An 18882-nucleotide genomic window follows, 5' to 3' on the forward strand; every position below is an offset into this window, starting at 1 on the left:
GGGAGGCAGAGGCAGGCGGATTTCTGAGTTCGAGGCCAGCCTGGTCTACAAAGTGAGTTCCAGGACAGCCAGAGCTATACAGAGAAACCCTGTCTCGAAAAACAAAAAACAAAACAAAACAAAAAAAAAGGTAAAGGCAGAGAGTGAGAGAGGCTATACCTGGCAGCTGCTTTTAGACTCTCTCTGCATGAACAGACTTATATAGCATTCTCCATGCGTACACTCATACAAACACCTTTCCACAGGACTCAGTCTTTTTAAAAAGTACTGAGGACCCTGAATACCCTTTATTTATATGGGTCTATCATCAACATTTTTACAATGCTAGGAATTTAAACTGGGGTATCTAATGCCTATGAATGTGTAAATTCTATTAGGTGTCCTATATTAGGTGTCCTTTGGAATGCTACAATACACACTGATTTGAGAGAGAGAGAGAGAGAGAGAGAGAGAGAGAGAGAGAGAGAGAGAGAGAGAGAAGGAACCTGGATGTGGTGGTATGTGCCTATAAATTCTAACACTTTGGGGGCCAGCCTGGCCTGCATGAAACCCTGATTCAAAAAAATTAAAAATAAAAATGTTGCAAATGATAAATAATGTTACAGTACTAACAAGAAACATTTTGATCACGTGGACCACAAATTCAGAAAATTGCCATACACAGTAGCTGTTTTATATCATATTGGATAGATAGATATGGATAGTTTTTCTTTCCAGGATTACAAGCTTGTGCCACTACACCCAGCTTATTTTTGCCTAAGCTATCGGGAGGAGAAAAATATGATCACATGAGGAAGCAGTTCTCCTGCTGGACCAGTTGGTGTTGAATATACAACAGTGGGGGAGCCATTACTGTGAGGGAGCCCTTACAGTGCATTTTTCGTTTGTGGCTCTGGCCTGATCACTCCTGCTAGCCTGTAACAGACCCTAGAAGGAGGTCACAGTCTATGTTCTTCTTCTTGGGTTCCAGAAGACCTTCAGTAGAACTGGCTCTAGAGAAGAGAGAGGGGACAGAAGGTGGGATAATGAGGTCACAGGAGTGGTTTGGCCTGTAAGGAATAAAGCTGTATTTCGTAAACAGGAGGTGGAGGCTGGCAGCTTCTGCCAGCTATGGAGACAATGGCTGTGTGGGTGTCTGAGGAAGAGAAAGGTAGAAATGTTAATAGAACCCGCTGCCCAGGATGCTACCGGGGACACCTAATGAGTGACATATGAACGAACACTCTCTCAACAGTGCACAGCTCATATTACTATATGTACTATATACAACTATGTATGTATTACGTTCTGCACTTGTGTGTTCTTACCTGCATCTTCTGTGGGTTGGGATGGCCGAAGGTTTCCCCAAGTCTTATGTTACCCATAAACGACTAAACATTCAGTACTACAGAAACGCTCTCCTGGTGTGGGTGGCCCAGGATGCTTGGCAGGGTCCAGAGAACCTGTTGCTATAGCCTTGAGAATCTTTTTACCCTAGCCAGCAACGAATTGGGTCTGATAAAGCTGTTCTGCCTTCAAGAGGAACAAGAACATTCCTTAGGCGTGAGAATTGGTGTCCCTCGTGCAGTGAAGAAAACTGCTGCGAACTCCCCCGGAGTCCAAAGGGGTCCGGGTCTATGTGCGTTTTTCCGTACTTTACATTTTTACAAAGGGTAGGGGCCGTTTTGGCGTTCTTTACACAACCTGGACGCACGCGGACAAGAGCGACTCTGAAGACCTTTGCCACCAACCGCGGTGGAACCGGAGAGCTGGTGGCTACGGTCCCGACTTCCACCCCGGCCCCGTCCTACCCTTGCCTCCCCCGCCCCCCCCCCCCCCCGCCTGTCAGGTCCCGCCCCGGGTGGGCGTGGCCGCGGTGCTCCGGGACTCCGGGGGGGCGGGGCTGGGGCGTGTCTGTCCCGGCGGTGGCAGGCGGGCACAGCCCGGCTTGGGAGGGCCGCGGGGAGGCGCCGTATCCGGAGGCTGTCCCGCACCGCATAAAGCCACAGACGCACGGTGTGCCTCGTAGCCGCTCCGGCCGGTCTCCGCTGCAGAGAAGCTGCTCCGATGCTCCAGAGCGGCCATGGGCGCCCCGCACTGGTGGGACCACCTGCGGGCTGGCAGTTCGGAGGTGGATTGGTGCGAGGACAACTACACCATCGTGCCTGCCATTGCCGAGTTCTACAACACGGTGCGGGGAGCGGCGGGGCAGGTGGGNGGAGGGAGGGAGCTATCCCCGTGTCTGTGGCGCCTGGAAGCAGGCGGTAGATGACCGTGGACGTCCGTGGCAGATTCACTCCACGCCCCCTTCTCCGGACGCTTCTTCCAGCTCCATTTCTGCACTCCTCTCCGGTCCCTTTCCAGAGCTCCTCCAGCTCTTCCTGTCATTTTCTTCTTTATGGCTCTATTGTCTTGTTTGGCTCCTGTGCTCCAGGATCCAAGGGTCCGCATCAACCCATTTTTTTCCAGTTTGGGTCATTTAGGGACGTGAGCTCAAAGGGGCAGCTCCCTTTTTTCTGCCTAGGATCTTTGTGGCGTGACGCACCTGGGTCTCATTGTGCGTTTTTTTGCGCTGAGTACCTGTTTTGGGCTCCCTAGGAAAGGGGAGCCCTGGACACGTCCAGGGCTGGGTCCACTCTCACAAGTCGGCAAGTCCTTTCCACTAAACTATGACAATGTTGATCGAATTATTTTCGCCCAGAATCAAATAACTTCCTATGAGTTCTTTTTCTTGTTGCTTTTAGAGTCCAGTTTTGAGTCAGCTCCTAGTGGTGACTGTGAAGTCTGGGAGTGATAGCTGGTGGGTTTTCTGGACTTGCCTAGGTCCCTAGATATGGACAAGCAGAAATTTACAGAATTCCTGGGATTTTGTTCTTTGCAAGAGGGAAGGATTGTCCCTAGGAGAGGGAATATTTCTGCTTTTTTCCCCTGAACCATCCCTCAGGACTCTGGTACCCAATGTGACTTTGCATGGTCATTTTTCTGGCTTATCTTTTTTTGCTGTTCAAACAGAGAAAACAGGAACTCTTTGAGTCATTGTGAGTTTGAGATTGTTATTTAGGATTTTTTTTTTCCCCTTTCGGATTTCTGGAAACAATGTCCTCAGCAAGAATCAAGCATTATTGCCTGGATAGAAGACCCCTGGCCCCTTTTATGCCCCTGTCCTTTACTTTTGATCCCCCAATTCCCGTTTTTGTTTGTATTGCTCTTGTATTCCCGTGGCGAAAAGACTAGGCTATTGAGCAGTGAGCTGTCATGCCCATGTGCTGCTATGTCTGCGACTGACCCAAAATTCTCCACCATGCCTTATCCAGGGCTTTTCCTCCACACCCACTTCTTAGTTACTCAATGAAAGCAGACCTTTGACGTTCAGAGACATAGGGAAAGATCTAGTTAGTGGAAGTGGCCACATGTTCCCTATTATCCAACCTGGTGGGGTATTTATGCTGCTCTCAACATAGACAGGCACCATCAGAAGAGGCTGGAGCAGGGTAGCTGAGAAGATCCATCAAGTGGAGAACCGCTGAGAAACGCTAAAGGTTTCACTAGAGTCAAGGAATGACAGGCTGGACCTTTCACACCCTGGCATTCTCCTGTGGAGTGTGAGAGCTCTCAGCCAGGGTTAGCCCAGTCATAAAGTCCCCCAAAGCTCATGCATAGTTGCTCTGAGCCAGCCTTGAAAAGTCCCCAGGGCTGGAGAAGGCGAAGAGAGGATGTCCCTTCCTTTCCTTCTTCCCTGCTCCTCGCTCCCCTCCCTTCTACTGCCTCCTCTTAACTTTTCTCTTTCTGACAGGGTCTTCCTGTATAGCCCAGGCTGGGATTAAACTTGAGGTCCTCCTATCTTGGCTTTTCAAACAGCCTGTGCATCTGGCTGCCTCTTTGTTTCAGTCTCATCCCACTGGAACTGTGTGCGTACAAAACTCTGCTGTGTAAAAGAGCAGTAGTGTTTGTGGCTGCTTGAGCTAGCCCACCTACCTGGCAAACTTTTTCTTTGGAATTAATAAGCCACCACATTTTCTCTGGAATGTGGAGGAGGGTCACAGAGAAATAGCCTGTCAGCTGGCTGGTGAGCATAAGCCCCCCAAACCCGTTTCCTCTCACTGTGGCTCTGCAGACCTGCTGATGATACTACAAAACTTTCCTGGGCCTTTCTCTCTTATGCGCAGAGAAAGTCAATGAGTTGTTGATGATCTCCTAGAGGTCCTCATAACAGATAGCAGGTTTCATTATTCATTTGCTAATTTGTTTTGAGACAGGGTCTCACACCATGTATCTCTGGCTGGCCTGGCTCTCACTATGTAGACCAGGCTGGCCTCGAATTCACAGAGGTCTGCCTGCCTCTGCCTCCAGAGTGCTAAGATTAAAGGCATGCGCAACCTTGTTCATCTCATTGACGACAGGGTCTCCTTATCTTCCAGGCTGGACCTGAACTCACTTTGTAGGTCCATAGTATTAGCTCATACTGCCCTCAAAGGCACCAAGATCCAGAACACTGGGATTTCAGTGTGTAATACCATGCCTGGCTTGATTACCTATGTTGTAAGACACTGATAATTATTATCAATTTTAAATTGATAATAAAAAAAAAGTTAGAGTTGAGAAAAAAGTAAAACAATTAACAATTAAAGCAGGAGAATAGTGGGGGCGGGATCTAGAATCTTCTTTATGAGTCTTGCAGGGTAAGAGGGGATTACTACAACTTCAGTAACTACTGGCTACACTTGGCTGTTTGCTGTGTCTTGCAGACATTGGGTACTTTACCATCATTTGCCATGTGTGCATTAGATAAAGGAGGGCAACAAGGACCATTAGTTTATATTACTTGCCAAAGTCAAGGCAATGAATGACAGAGATGGAGTTAGGATTATCCTTTTTGACTCTGCCAAGAGTTCTCTTGTAACTGTAAGCATCCAATATTTGTGTGCGTAGCATAATATATACTGTGCTTAACTTAAAATACCTATACTGGAACTTTCTTTTTTCAGAATAACACACATTTGCTTAGTTAAAAACAAAAACAGGGTCGGGCATGGTGGCGCACGCCTTTAATCCCAGCACTCAGGAGTCAGAGGCAGGTGGATTTCTGAGTTTGAGGACAGCCTGGTCTACAAAGTGAGTTCCGTTCCAGGATAGCCAGGGCTATACAGAGAAACCCTGTCTCGAAAAACCAAAAACAAACAAACAAACAAAAAAAAAACAAAAAACAAAAAACAAAAACAAAAACAAAAAACAAAAAAGAAAAAACAAAAACAGGGGCTGGAGAGATAGCTCAGCAGTTAAGAGCACTGACTGTGCTTCCAAAGGTTCTGAGTTCAAATTCCAGCAACCACATGGTGGCTCAAAATCTGTAATGAGATCTGACGCCCTCTTCTGGTGTGTCTGAAGACAGCTATAGTGTACTCACATATAATAATAAATAAAATCTTTGGGCTGGAGTGAGCAGGGCCGGATGGAGCAGGGCCAACCAGAGCTATCAGAGGTTCTGAGTTAATTCCTAGCAACAACATGATGGCTCACAACCATTTGTCCAGCTACAGTGTACTCATATACATAAAATAAAATAAATAAATCTTTCTTTTTTTAAAAAAAGTCATACAAAAACAGTTTGTTTCAGCCAAGTGATGGGGGCACACCTTCAATCCCAGGACTCTGGAGGCAGAGATGGGCTGATCTCTGAATTCACGGCCATCCTGGTCTATAAAGCAAGTTGTAGGCCAGCCAGAGCTATATAAAGAAACCAAAAACCAAACCAAACAAACAACCAAACAAACCAGCCAAACAAAAAGCACTTTTTGATAGAAAAGTAACAGTATGACCATGGTAGACTAGAATGTGGAAGTTATAAAGGAATGAGTTATTCTTCTGCATCCTCTGACGTTGCCTGGGCGTGCATAAAGCACATGGAAGGGCCAGGGCAGTCAGAGGTACAGAGCTTGCCTGGCATGCATAAAGCCTGGATTCCATTCCCAACACACAGGCTTTGTGCTTACCATGCACACTATGAATATCACATTAGCACACACTCAAAATTGTTTTCCAGCTCAACGGAAATCACGCTGACTGAGCTGCGCGCACGTCGATTCTTTTCTCAGTACTTCTTAGAGGTTGTCCTGTGTGGGTGTTTCTGTGCACGCCATTGCCAGCAGAGTGATGGCCCACATGGAGCAAGAAGGAACTCTGGTTGAACATGACTCTATAGCTGGTTTTGACCCAAACTCGTAGAGTAAGACACTGGGCAGTTTATTTCCGGCGTATTTAAGTACAGTGCGATTTATAAATATGCTCCTGTAACACAATCTCATGTGCATAAGGAGACATAATTACACAGAAACTCTTCTCAGTGCACATGCCACTTCTTCCATGCAGGTGGGTTCTATAGCTAGGATGCAGGTCTTATCTGAAGGGCTAGGGGAGGATTTGCTATGGTCATGTTTAACATTCCTGCATTCCCTAGTGCCTATCTGTGAGGGCAAAGACCTCTGTGCTCCCAACAGCCCTACTGGCTGTATCGAGCGATGAACATCTTCATAATATCTGGGCGGTGCTCCCTATAACAGATTGGCCGTGTTTCACTTAGCTAGTTAACGCCTTCTTAATGAAGATTTGGGGATGTTTTTGGATGCTTTATAGATTTCATTTTGGCTTTTAAAGAGGGACTCAGAGAATGTCCACACATCCGGAGATTTTTTTTTTCATCAATGGGACTCAAGACAAGCATTCTACTCCTGAGCTAGATACCTGCCTCATATAGATGAGCTTTGCAAGTGTCGGTTCCCATTGGAGGATTGTCATGTTGACGAGAATATTCACTGTTTTTGTTTCTTTCTGTCTTTATTTTCAGATATACTTTTACCAGTCAGTAACTCTGACTGGCCTGGAACCTGCTAATATCAAACATAGTGACCTAAAACTTTCAGCGATCCTTCCACCTCTGCCTCTAAAATTCTGGGATTGCAAGCACGTAACACCTGCCCAGGCCTACGTGTTCACTTATTTATTTACTTTATTTTGATTTTTCAAAAACCCACAAAATCTCATGTAACTCACATTGAATTCAAATTTCCTATGTAGTCAAGGATGGCATTAAAAACCTGGCGCTCTTGCCTCTGCTTCAGAAGTGCTGGAAATACAGGCATGGGTGGTCATGCCTGGCTTGAAAGTGTTCACTGTAAACGTTGATTACTATTGCCACCTGGTCCACCAAAGAGAGAACACAGCTTCCTCCCACTCTCTCACTGTGGCCCCAGTCCCTCTTATCACCCTTGGCTTTGGACAAGTACAAGCATCTCTCTTCCAAGAAGTCATCATCTAAACCTAATGTGGTAGCGCACACCCTCATTCCTAACGCTCAGGAGGCAGAGGCGGGCAAGTTTCTGAGAGGTCTAGGCTAGCCTGTTCTAAATAGCAAGTTGCAGGACAGCCAAGGCTAGCTACATTGTTTCAAAAAACAAAAAGAACTTACTTTTTCCCTTCACTTGTAGGTCTAGGATACTGGTGTTTGGTTTTTTGGGTTTTTTTTGTTTTTGTTTTTGTTTTTACATAGAACCTTCCCTGGGTTGAATGATGTAAGTTTGCTTGTTTTGCTTTTTAAGACAGAGTCTCACATTATAGCCCAATGTGGCCTAGAATTTGCTTTGTAACTCAGACTGGCTTTGGACTCCCAGAAATCCTGCCTCAGCATCTTGAGCTTATGGGTGTGAGCCAACATGTCTGGCTCCCTTGGGGGCTCCTACCACATAGGCTGCTTTGGAGAAAAGTGGAGTCGGCTTTGTGATCACTAGGTCTGGCCTTTGAAGGCTCTGTTGCTGCCCAGTGACTTGGAAAACAGAAATTAATAGGCGTAGAAAAAAAAATGAAATACGTGCATAAAATCAGCCCATGGCCTCTTATCTCCTGCTCTGTACTCAACTATCACAAAAAGGAAAGCTAAGCTTTCTTTCTGTGTCCAAGTCTGGGTCCCCCTATCTGATGGACAGAATATGCCGGGCTGGAGGCCTGCCCAACACAGCACAGCATTTGCTGCTGTGCGCCTGACACAGAAACCAGATCTGGAAATAGTCACCGGGCATTGGGGTTCATAATAGTGGCACACACAAGCTGCTGAGTTGTTAGATGACTGCACTGAGCGGTGCATTGTGGGGCTGGTAGAGGGGCTTGGCAAGCAGGTATCTGAATAAACTTATCCTAAGTATTTTGCTTGAAATTTTAAATTATTTTAAAAAACATTCCTGTTTGCTTATTTTAATTTCTTCACATTTTATTTTATGTGTATGGATGTTTGTTTCTGTGTGTGCACAACATGTGTGTGTGCAGTGACCATGGAGACCCGAAGAGGGCATCAGATCCCCCTGGAATTGGAGTTATAAGGGGTCTGAACTGCTATGTTGGGACGCTAACCTGAGTCCTCTGCAAGAGCAATCAGCACTCTTAACCACTGAGCTATATCTCCACCCTTATTTGTTTGTTTGTTTGGTGTGTGTGTGTGTCTGCAATTGTGTACTTATGGAAGTCTAAGAGCAGCTTGTGGGAGTCAGTTCTCTCCTTCTACCATTTGGGTTTAAGGATAGAATTCAGGTCCTTAGGTGTGACATCAAACATCTCTCCTGCCCAATTTTCTGGATTTTTACAACTGGAAGTCCTGTGCCCTGGAAGACCCACTGGGTTCCTGGCAAACCAGGATATTTGGCTACCCCACAGGCAGGAGTGGGACTGTGCAGAGGAGGACTAGGGAACCTGCACACAACAGGAATGCACTTAGCATCCTGGGCTGCTCCTGAACCTATGCTCAGCAAGCTCCCCGCTCATGCCTTCTGTTCAGACTCCCCATTCCACGGGAAAGGCTCACTCTAATGCACAGGACGAGTGAGAGCAGTGCGTTCCTAGGATGATTTTGAAACAAATGCTGGCTAGGAATACCCCCAATAAGGAGCTCTTAAAGGAAACAATTAATGCATTTTGAAGTTGTGGTTTAAAAATGTCTGTGGAGAGAGAGCAAATCAAATCTTCAAGGGATAGATAACCCAGCAATGAACTTAAAACAAACTCCCTTTGTCTGAACTGTCCTACCACATTAGAGACCCAAACCATTTTGAAGGAGAGCTTGTTTCTCAGTAGAGATGGAGCCACAGAGTCTGTCTTTAGCTGTAACTCATTTGTCTTTCCGTATTTATTTTGGTATTCCTTCCTCTTTTTGTTTTGAGAACGGTCGCCCTCTAATTTGGGCTTTTCCTTTCCATATATTGATGTCTTTAAAAGGAATAGTCGTAACAATCAAGCCTTGGCAGATAAGCTCAGAAGTTTTAAAAAATGGGATTTTGGTGTTAGTTTGGAGTATATATCAAAACAGAGCTTGGAGTGGTGCTTATATGTGAACTTAAAAATAATGTGGAATTGTGGGAAATGCCTTTAATCCCAGCATTTAGAAGACTGGAGCAGGAGATTGCTGTGGTTTGAGACAAGCCCAGGCTACACCTACACTATGAAACCCTTCTCAAAAGCTTAACAAATAATGAACAATAATACAGGTGTAGTAATGAACTCAGGCCTTCATGAATATCACATGAACATGTCTATGTGTGTCAGCAGTGTTCCTTGCCTGTGGGAATATGAATCTACAGAGCCATGTAATGGAGAGCTTGCCAATCATAGTTGTACTTGGCGTTCAGTTGACAAAGATACACTGGAGTAAAGGCTAAGATGTGTGATAGATAGCTCTGGGCATGTTGTAACGTACCTGTAATTGCAGTGCTTTTGGTAGGTGAAAGCGAGAGGGCAGGAGTTTAAGGTCATCCTTGGTTACCTAGTGAGTTCAAGGCCAGCTTAAGCGACCTGAGATCCTACCACAAACAAGCAAGCACCCCCCCCCCCAAGTGTGTTATGTTTCCCAGCACTCTAAAGGAGACTCTAAGTTGCTGTTCTTTCCCCTGAAAAAAATAGCTAAAACAACAACAACAACAAACAAAACCCATCACAGTGTGATGGGATTCACAGTTCTTAGGTATCATACGTGAATGGCCCAGTTGGGAGGTAAACCCTAGGTGAGACGACAGTGGGGAGAGCCTGCTGACTGGCTAGCTCTGGGTCATTGCTGCTTTGGAGTCTTTCTGGGTCTTCATATCCCCTTAAAGCAAGTGATGATTTGGAAGACTTTCCAGTCTAACCCTGATGGATCACTCGCTGGTTCTTTAAACGGCTGTACTCATAGCATGAACAGAAATCTGTGTGTATGCATTAGGTAAATCCTTGTCCCACTCCACCTTAGTTGGACACTGTCCTTAATCCCTTTCTCCTTCATTGTCTGTAGAACCTGGAGCTCACACACTTGGCTAGACTCACCTGCAAACAAACCTAGGAAATCCACTCTCGACCTCTCTAGCACTTGCATTAAAACAGCAAATGTAGCTTTGTGCATGGGTACTGGAGGGCTGGCTCTCCAAACTTAAGTCCTCATGTGTGTGTGGCACACACTTCACCGACTAAGCCATATCCCCAGCCCCTGCTGTGACACATTGTATTGTGATGTTACCAGTGTGGTTTCTGAGGTCTGAAGAAAGCCCTTCTGCCTGGCTCTCTTCATCTGGGTTCAGGTGCCCACGTGGCACATTTCTACATAAGCCAACAGGAGTGGCCACACCTTTCTTTTGGAAGCCCTCTCGTCCTTGTTTTTGAGTTTTCATCTTGACTGTACTGTCTAGTTTTACATCAACTTGACACAAGCTAGAGTTACTTGGGAAGTGGGACTCTCAGTTGGGAAAATGTTCCTGTGAGATTGGCTTGTAGTCAAGTCTGTAGTGCATCTCCTTAATTAGTGATTGCTGTGGGAGTGCCCAGCCCACTGTGGGAGGGCCCGGCCCCTTGGGCTAGCGATGCTGGGTGCTATAAGAAAGCAAATAATGGGTGAGCATGCCAGTGAGCAGACTCTTCCATGGCCTCTTTATCAGCTCCTCCCTCTTGTGTTCATCCCCTGACTTCAGTGATGGACAGTTTCTTGGAAGTCTCAGAGGAAATGAAGCCTTTCCTCCCCAAGTTGCTTTGGTCATGGCCTTTATCACAGCAAAAGAAACCCTAAGACACTTACTCTGTCTACTCATCCCTGAAATTTTTTGACAGTGCTAAGGATTGATCCCAGGGCCACACCCCTGCTTGGGGAGTGTTTTATCATTGAGGTATATCCCCAGCCCTCCTTTTGTTTATTTATTTGTTTCTCATTGCTTAATTTATTTAGTGAGTGTGTATGTGTGTGAGTGCTTGTCTACTGTAGCATGTATGTAGAGGTCAGAGGACAACTTAAGGGGGGTGGTTCTCCCCTTCCACCTGATGGGACCCAGGAATTGAATCCTGATTGTCAGGCTTAGTGGCGAGTACCTTTACCCATGGAGCATCTTGCCAGGCTTGCTCTTTAGAAAAATTTTAAATTTTGAGACAGGGTCTCACTAAGTTGTCCAGGCTGGCTGTTAACTCAAGGTGTAGCCTAGGAAGGCCTTGGATTTATGATCGTCCTTTCTCACTTCCAGATTGGCTGGGCTTACTACAGGTGAGAGAGCAAGTAGGCCTGGCTCTTTTTATTTTTTTAAATAGCTACTATTATCCTACCAATATTATTTTTGAAGACTTATCTGTTCTATATCGAGTGTGTGAGTGTTTTGTCTCCATGTGTATGTGTGAACCACATGCATGTCTACTGCTTGAGGTATCCAGAAGAGGGTGTTGGATCCCTTGGAGCAGGAGTTGTAGGTAGCTGTGAACTGTCACGCGGTTGCTGGGACCTGAACAGAGAGATCTTCTCTCTGTAAAAGCAGCAAGTGCTCTTAACCACTGGGCCATCTCTCTAGCCTTCTTTTTCTTATGTGTGTGTGTGTGTGTGTGTGTGTGTGTGTGTTGCCTTCTGAGGCTAGAGGCATGGTATACTTTGGAGCTGGAGTTATAGGCTGCTGAGAGCCCCCCTGATGTGGGTGCTGCAAACCTGGACTAGGCAGGAGCAACATGTGTTCTTAGATGCTGAGTCCCTTGTTTTTCTGAAGTCTTTGCCTGCCCTCCTACCTCACCTCCAGTGTTAAAACCCATTTAGACTTAGATGTTATCTTTACAGTCTGCATGCACAGGCCTGGACCAGGAGCTCCTCATTTAGCCACTGGAGATGACGCTTAGAGAGCTGCTTGTCCCTACCGCTGCATACCTTCTAGGATGGCCTTACTTTAAAAACAAGCAATAGAGGACAATACATTTGGGCAAGGATTAGAACCCTTGTACACTGTTGGTAGGAGTGTAAAAGGAAAGAGGAAGAAGTGCCTCAAAAGCCCACTATTGAATGGAAAATCACCAACCCTCCTGTGCCAGCTCTACCTCACCGCCTATGACAAATGACCTTAAAACCAGGTATACATGACATCAGAAGGTTCTGACGGTTCTGAAAATGCAAGATGAGGAGGCAGCAGATTTGTAGTGTGAGGAGGGCAGGGCCCCTTTGCTGCTGCCTCCTGCCCTTTCTGTCTGTCTTTCCACCCTCCAGCTCCCCTTCTCCCTTCACTTATTTATTCATTTGTTTTATTTTACTTTTTGTGTTGATTCTGCTGATTGAAGTCAGGGCCTCACAGATGCTAGACAAGCACCCTACAGCTGAGTTACAGTCCTAGCTCTTAAAGCTTAGAGTGAGGTAGAACCGTGCTTTACAGTGTGGCTTCTGAACACAGGGGATGTGGCTAAAAACTAAGACTTGCTCTATGTGTGAAATTTACACTGGGTTTAAAAAGGCTTACTGTCGGGCTGGGGAGATGGCTCAGCGGTTAAGAGCACTAGCTGCTCTTCCAGAAGTCCCGAGTTCAATTCCTAGCAAGCATATGATGGCTCACAACCATCTGTAATGGGATCTGATGCCCTCTTCTGGTGTGTCTGAAGACAGCTACAGTGTACTCATATACATAAAATAAATAATTTTAAAAAAAAGGCTTACTATGAACCAAAGAATGTATAACATTTCATGATAAAATATTGTAAAAATATTTTATAGTAAATATATTTTAGGGCTGGAGAGATGGCTCAGAGGTTAAGAGCACTGATCTTCTGAAGATCCTGAGTTCAAATCCCAGCAACCACATGGTGGCTCACAGCCATCTGTAATGAGATCTGACACCCTCTTCTGGAGTGTCTGAAGACAGCTACAGTGTGCTTACATATAATAAATGAATGAATCTTAAAAATAAATAAATGCATTTTATATTTAAAGATCATAAAATATTTTATTTTAAATATTTAATATTACTTTTTCTTTTATTGATTTACTGATATTTTTAAAATTTTTGTTTATTTTTATTTTATATGTATGGGTGTTTTGCCTGCATGTACGGCTGTGCACTGCATACATGCATTGCCTGTGGAGGCCAGAAGAGGGCGTCGGATCTCCTGGAACTGGAGTTAAGGTTGTGAATCTTAACATGGGTTCTGGGAATCAAACCCAGGGCTGGAAGTAGCCTGTGCTACTGATTGCTTAGCCATCTCTCCATCCCATGGTTGGTTGGTTGGTTGGTTGGTTTATTCATTTATTTCAATGAATCAAATTCACAGTCCTTTAGCCTTAGTTTCTCAAGAAGTTGAGATATAGGCACAAGCTATCTTCCTAAGTTAATAATAGTTTACTAGTGATTACATATTCAGATCATTAGATAAAACATTGTTTTTTTAAAGAGTTACTCAACTTGGAGATATAATTAGGTTTAAGTACTGTCTTAGTCAGGGTTTCTATTCCTGCACAAACATCATGACCAATAAGCAAGTTGGGGAGGAAAGGGTTTATTTGGCTTACACTTCCATGCTGCTGTTCATCACCAAAGGAAGTCAGGACTGGCACTCAAGCAGGTCAGAAAGCAGGAGCTGATGCAGAAGCCATGGAGGGATGTTCTTTACTGGCTTGCCTCCCCTGGCTTGCTCAGCCTGCTCTCTTATAGAACCCAAGACTACCAGCCCAGAGATGGCACCACCCACAAGGGGCCTTTCCCCCTTGATCACTAATTGAGAAAATGCCTTACAGTTGGATCTCATGGAGGCATTTGCTCAACTGAAGCTCCTTTCTCTGTGATAACTCCAGCTGTGTCAAGTTGACACAAAACTAGCCAGTACAAGTACAAATAAGATTTGCAAGTTAAAATACATTTTTTTTCTCTTGTTTTTGGAACATGGGGGTAGGGTAGTGGCAGAGTTTCATGTTGCCCAGGCACATTATGTGGTTGAATCTATCCTCAAACTCCTGATCCTCCTCTCTCCGTCTGAGTGCTGGCATGGCTAGTTCGCACCACCCTGCCTGGCAAAACACTGGAAAGAAGCATGCAAACTTGATTTTCTTATAAAAATAGGGTTTTGACTAGGATAAGAAAACTGACAGGGTAGCAAAAGCTCGTGCGGAAAGCAATAGTTGTTGATTCAGAAGAGGAGTTTAGGGAATTTTCATAAATCGAAGTATTCCTGTAACTCTCTTCCTCCGTGGACTGACTCCAGGGTCTGATGCTAGACCAGGGGCTCTATCACCAAGACGCACCTCTAGCCTTGATGGTGCTGCTTACAGTTGATCAAAAGAGGTAGCAAGGAGCCCATTTGGCCGTGGACTTTACGATGTTCTAAGTCTCAGTGTTATCCGTGTCATGCCACCCCACCTCCCTCCCCGCCCCGCGCTTGCTCTGTGCGGCTGCAATTTAAAAAGTGCAGAGCTTGTACAAGATACATGGCCACGTTCACCCCGCTCTGCAAAGGACACACCTGGAACAAGCAGCTTGACTTCTTTATGCTTTTACTTAATACTCATCTTTCCACGTTTCTCTCCCCTCCAGATCAGCAACGTCTTGTTTTTCATTTTACCTCCCATCTGCATGTGCTTGTTCCGCCAGTACGCAACATGCTTCAACAGCGGCATCTACTTAATATGGACGCTCCTAGTTGTAGTGGGTAAGTGGAGTCATGTGGGAACGGGACTGAAAGGGAGGAAGCGGGACCCCACATGTTTCCTGTCCCTTTTGGACACAATGTTTTGTAAACCAAAGTCACTCTGACGTCTTAGCCATTGATTCCCTGATACCAAAAGGGCTCCTGAGTGCCGGCTTGATAACAAGACTGCCTGTAACTAGCACATATCTCAACATCTGTGGGGCAGCCGCTGGTGACGTGCCAGCGTCAGCGTAGTTTTGTGAGACCTTCTGAAGAACCTCTGAAACAATTGAAGTCTGATGAGATGTGGCTCCAGAGGACTTAAAGAAAAATATTTAGACGTTTGGTCTCTCATTGTTCTGTGAAATACTTGTGTGATTTCCATTTCCTTTCTGGCAGTTTGGGAATTCTTAGCAGAGAGATAACGTTGAGTTTTATTTACTGCCTGTTATCGTGGAGGTTCAGAGGGTGGAAACAGAGTGTGCTTGGCTGTGGAATTCTTACTGTAGTAATGTGCTGACGTTTGAGCCCAACTTGAAACCCGCTTTCTAGTCTCTAGGTCTGCATGCTTTTCTCTCTCTCTCTCTCCCTTTCTTTCCTTTCTTTCTTTCTTTCTTTCTTTCTTTCTTTCTTTCTTTCTTTCTTTCTTTCTTTCTTTCTTTCTTTCGAGTGATCTGGTGATTCTGATAGCTCCCAGAGAAGGGCTATCCTGAAGCCGTGAGTCTGTTCTGCATTCATCTAATTTTAAAATTTTGGTTGTGACTGTTTCTAGGGATTGGATCTGTCTACTTCCATGCAACTCTGAGCTTCCTGGGTCAGATGCTGGATGAACTTGCTATCCTGTGGGTTCTGATGTGTGCTTTGGCCATGTGGTTTCCCAGGAGGTATTTACCAAAGATCTTTCGGAATGACAGGTACACTTGTGCTAAAGACTTTTGCTAGATGTGGTTATCAATGTCACACCCTCGTCAAGCAAATTACTGCCCCAGTGAGCTCAGCTGGTGGTGAACTCCTCCTATGCTAGCTTATCGTCTGCCAGTTTCATGATCTGACAGGACAGCTGAGCTGACAGATAAAAGGAGCTATCCATGGAGAAGAACTTATTACATCATGGTAGGGACAAAAGCTCAGAGATCTGATCTGGGTGAAAACACTTCCAGTGGGAGAGACATTTTTGGATGGTATTTCAGAGTCTTCTTTTTCCTGCCAGCGTATATCGTCCAGTGCAAGCCAATCCATGTGAGGCTCTTCACAATCACCTGGAACTCCAGCTCTGCAAGTCCAACACCTCTGGCCTCCGTGAGCACCTGCATGCACGCACACACACCCATACATGCAGTTAAAGATAAAGTAAATATAGAAAAAAATTGAAACCTGAATGGGAGGGATATTTGTGGAAAATACGTGTACAATTGTCTGTGTGTGTGTGTGTATGATATCCTACTTTTAGGATCAATAAAATAGATTATATACACAGATTTGTATCCATGTATAAAACAAACATATATTTATTATTAATATTATTTAAAGATTTATTATTATTATAAATAAGTACACTGTAGCTGTTTTCAGAGGCACCAGAAGAGGGCGTCAGATTTCATTATAGGTGGTTGTGAGCCACCATGTGGTTGCTGGGATTTGAACTCAGGACCTTCGGAAGAGCAGTCAGTGTTCTTACCCACTGAGCCATCTCACCAGCCCTTTATTATTATTTTTTTTAAAGATTAAAGTTGTATTTACTTTGACTTTATGTGGAAGGGTGTTTTGCCTATGTGCATGTCTGTGTACCATGAGCATGCATTACCTTCACAGGCCAGAAGAGGGCGTTTGAACCTCTGGAACTGGAGTTACAGATGGCCGTGAGCTGCCACACGAGTGCCGAGAACAGAACTGGATTCTCAAAGAGAGCAGACAGATACTGTCTTTTTAAAAAGATTCATTTCATTTTTAACTATGTGTATGCTTGTGGGGGGGAGTGTGCATGCAGTTTGTACATGGAGTCCAGGAGGAGATGTCAGCGTCCCCAGAACTGGAGTTCCAGGTGATTGTGAACTTCCTGCTGTGGGGGCTGGGCACTGACTTTATCTCCTTTGTAAGAGTAATATGCACTCGTTGCTGACCACAGAGCAGCTCTCCCATCTTACTTGTTTGGTTTTGAGTCAGGGTTCCATGCAGTCCTGGCTAGACTAGAACTCATTAGGTAGCTGAGCTGAGACCTGAACAGAATCTTCCTGCCTCTTCTTCCTAAATGTGTGTGACTTTCAAGCATGTACCGCTATGCCTGGCTTGCTCAATATGCGTTTTCATATGTGTACAAACATTTTGGTACTCTGGAAACAACAACCATTGGCTGCCATCAGCTCTCCCAACCCCTGACCTCCAGACAAGGTCTTGGTTGGCCTGGAACTCACTTTGTAGACCAGGCTGGCTTTGAACCTACAGAGCCTACTGAAGGCTAGAATGAAAGGCATGTATCACCATGCCAGGCCCAGAGATATCTATGCTTATCATTAATCTAAACTAGCTGATGTTATTTAAATTCAAGGAGCACTGTTAATTTTCATATGAAAGATTAAACTTTAATTGGGAAAGAGAGAAAATACCCTTTAAGTGAATTAATCTTTATCCTTCAAAATAGGACTTATTAGAAAAAAATAAAATTACTTCTGAGTATCATCTAGATTTAGAATTATCCTCAAGAAATTTGTTATTTAGGGCTGGAGAGATGGCTCAATGGTTAAGAGCACTCACTGACTGTTCTTCCAGAGGTCCTGAGTTCAATTCCCATTAACCACATGGTGGCTCACAACCATCTGTAATTGGGTCCGATGCACTCACCTGGTGTGTGTCTGAAGACAGCTACTTGCGTATGCATATAAATAAAATAAATAAATCTTAAAAAAAGAAATTAATGTTATTTTTAAAAAGAGAAGAGAAAGCAAATTGATAGACCTTTATTTTTCCTTCTAATTAAAAGAGGAAAATATGGGGCTGGCGAGATGGCTCAGTGGGTAAGAGTACCCGACTGCTCTTCCAAAGGTCCGGAGTTCAAATCCCAGCAACCACATGGTGGCTCACAACCATCCGTAACAAGATCTGACGCCCTCTTCTGGTGTGTCTGAAGACAGCTACAGTGTACTTACATATAATAAATAAATAAATCTTTAAAAAAAAAAGAGAGAAAAATATGCTCTTAGATCTCCCCATTCCTTCTTTCTTTCTTACCTTCTTTCTGTCTCTGTCTGTCTGTTTGTTCCTGGGAATCGAACTCAGTTCTTTATGTATGCTCTGTCACTCAACTACATATCCAGGTTGCTCTGGTGACCACAGAATAAAACTTGGTTCATCTCAGGAGAAGCCACATAAGTGCAGGGTTAGGGACCAAGGGCATGAGGCAAGGTCACAAGGTGGTTGTGCAGGTGATGACTTTTAATTCTACCTATCAGTTCCTAGGGTGGCCACCAGTCACCTCTAGTGTTGCACTCTACAAGGCTTAGGGATTGACCTAACTGGTGCAATAAGGGTATAAAGAAATGACAGGCACACAGACAGAAAGGCTGGGATCCAGTGGCCATGGGTCTGACGGAGTACACCAATAGTAGCAGCAACTTGGAAATTCAGTGCCTTTTTCTTGTATGCATCTGAATAGATGAGTCAGGGTTACTGTATACAGCTGAAGCAGGAGGCAGGGTTACTGTATACAGCTGAAGCAGGAGGCAGGGTTACTGTATACAGCTAAAGCAGGAGGCAGGGTTACTGTATACAGCTAAAGCAGGAGGCAGGGTTACTGTATACAGCTAAAGCAGGAGGCAGGGCTACTGTATACAGCTGAACAGATGAGGCAGAGCTACTATATACAGCTGAACAGATGAGGCAGGGCTACTGTATACAGCTGAACAGATGAGGCAGGGCTACTGTATACAGCTGAACAGATGAGGCAGGGTTACTGTATAGAGCTGAACAGATGAGGCAGGGCTACTGTATACAGCTGAA

At 44.9% G+C, this 18882-nt stretch overlaps 1 protein-coding gene across 2 annotated transcripts in view; it reads left to right on the forward strand.

Annotated features, from left to right (window-relative positions):
- The first annotated feature begins 1945 nt into the window (after positions 1-1945).
- The window catches only part of Acer2 (alkaline ceramidase 2), a 41035-nt gene continuing 24098 nt past the window's right edge, over positions 1946-18882 (forward strand). Inside the window, exons 1-3 of one of the 2 annotated variants that reach the window (XM_029476357.1) lie at positions 1946-2170; positions 14796-14910; positions 15662-15803. In XM_029476357.1, the coding sequence (XP_029332217.1) occupies positions 2063-2170; positions 14796-14910; positions 15662-15803 (365 nt within the window). In that variant the 5' untranslated portion in view covers positions 1946-2062. The remainder of the gene's footprint in view (positions 2171-14795; positions 14911-15661; positions 15804-18882) is intronic. The other variant, XM_021160271.2, reaches the window with a different exon arrangement.

Source organism: Mus caroli, chromosome 4, assembly GCF_900094665.2.
Source record: "Mus caroli chromosome 4, CAROLI_EIJ_v1.1, whole genome shotgun sequence".
NCBI classification, from domain to species: domain Eukaryota; kingdom Metazoa; phylum Chordata; class Mammalia; order Rodentia; family Muridae; genus Mus; species Mus caroli.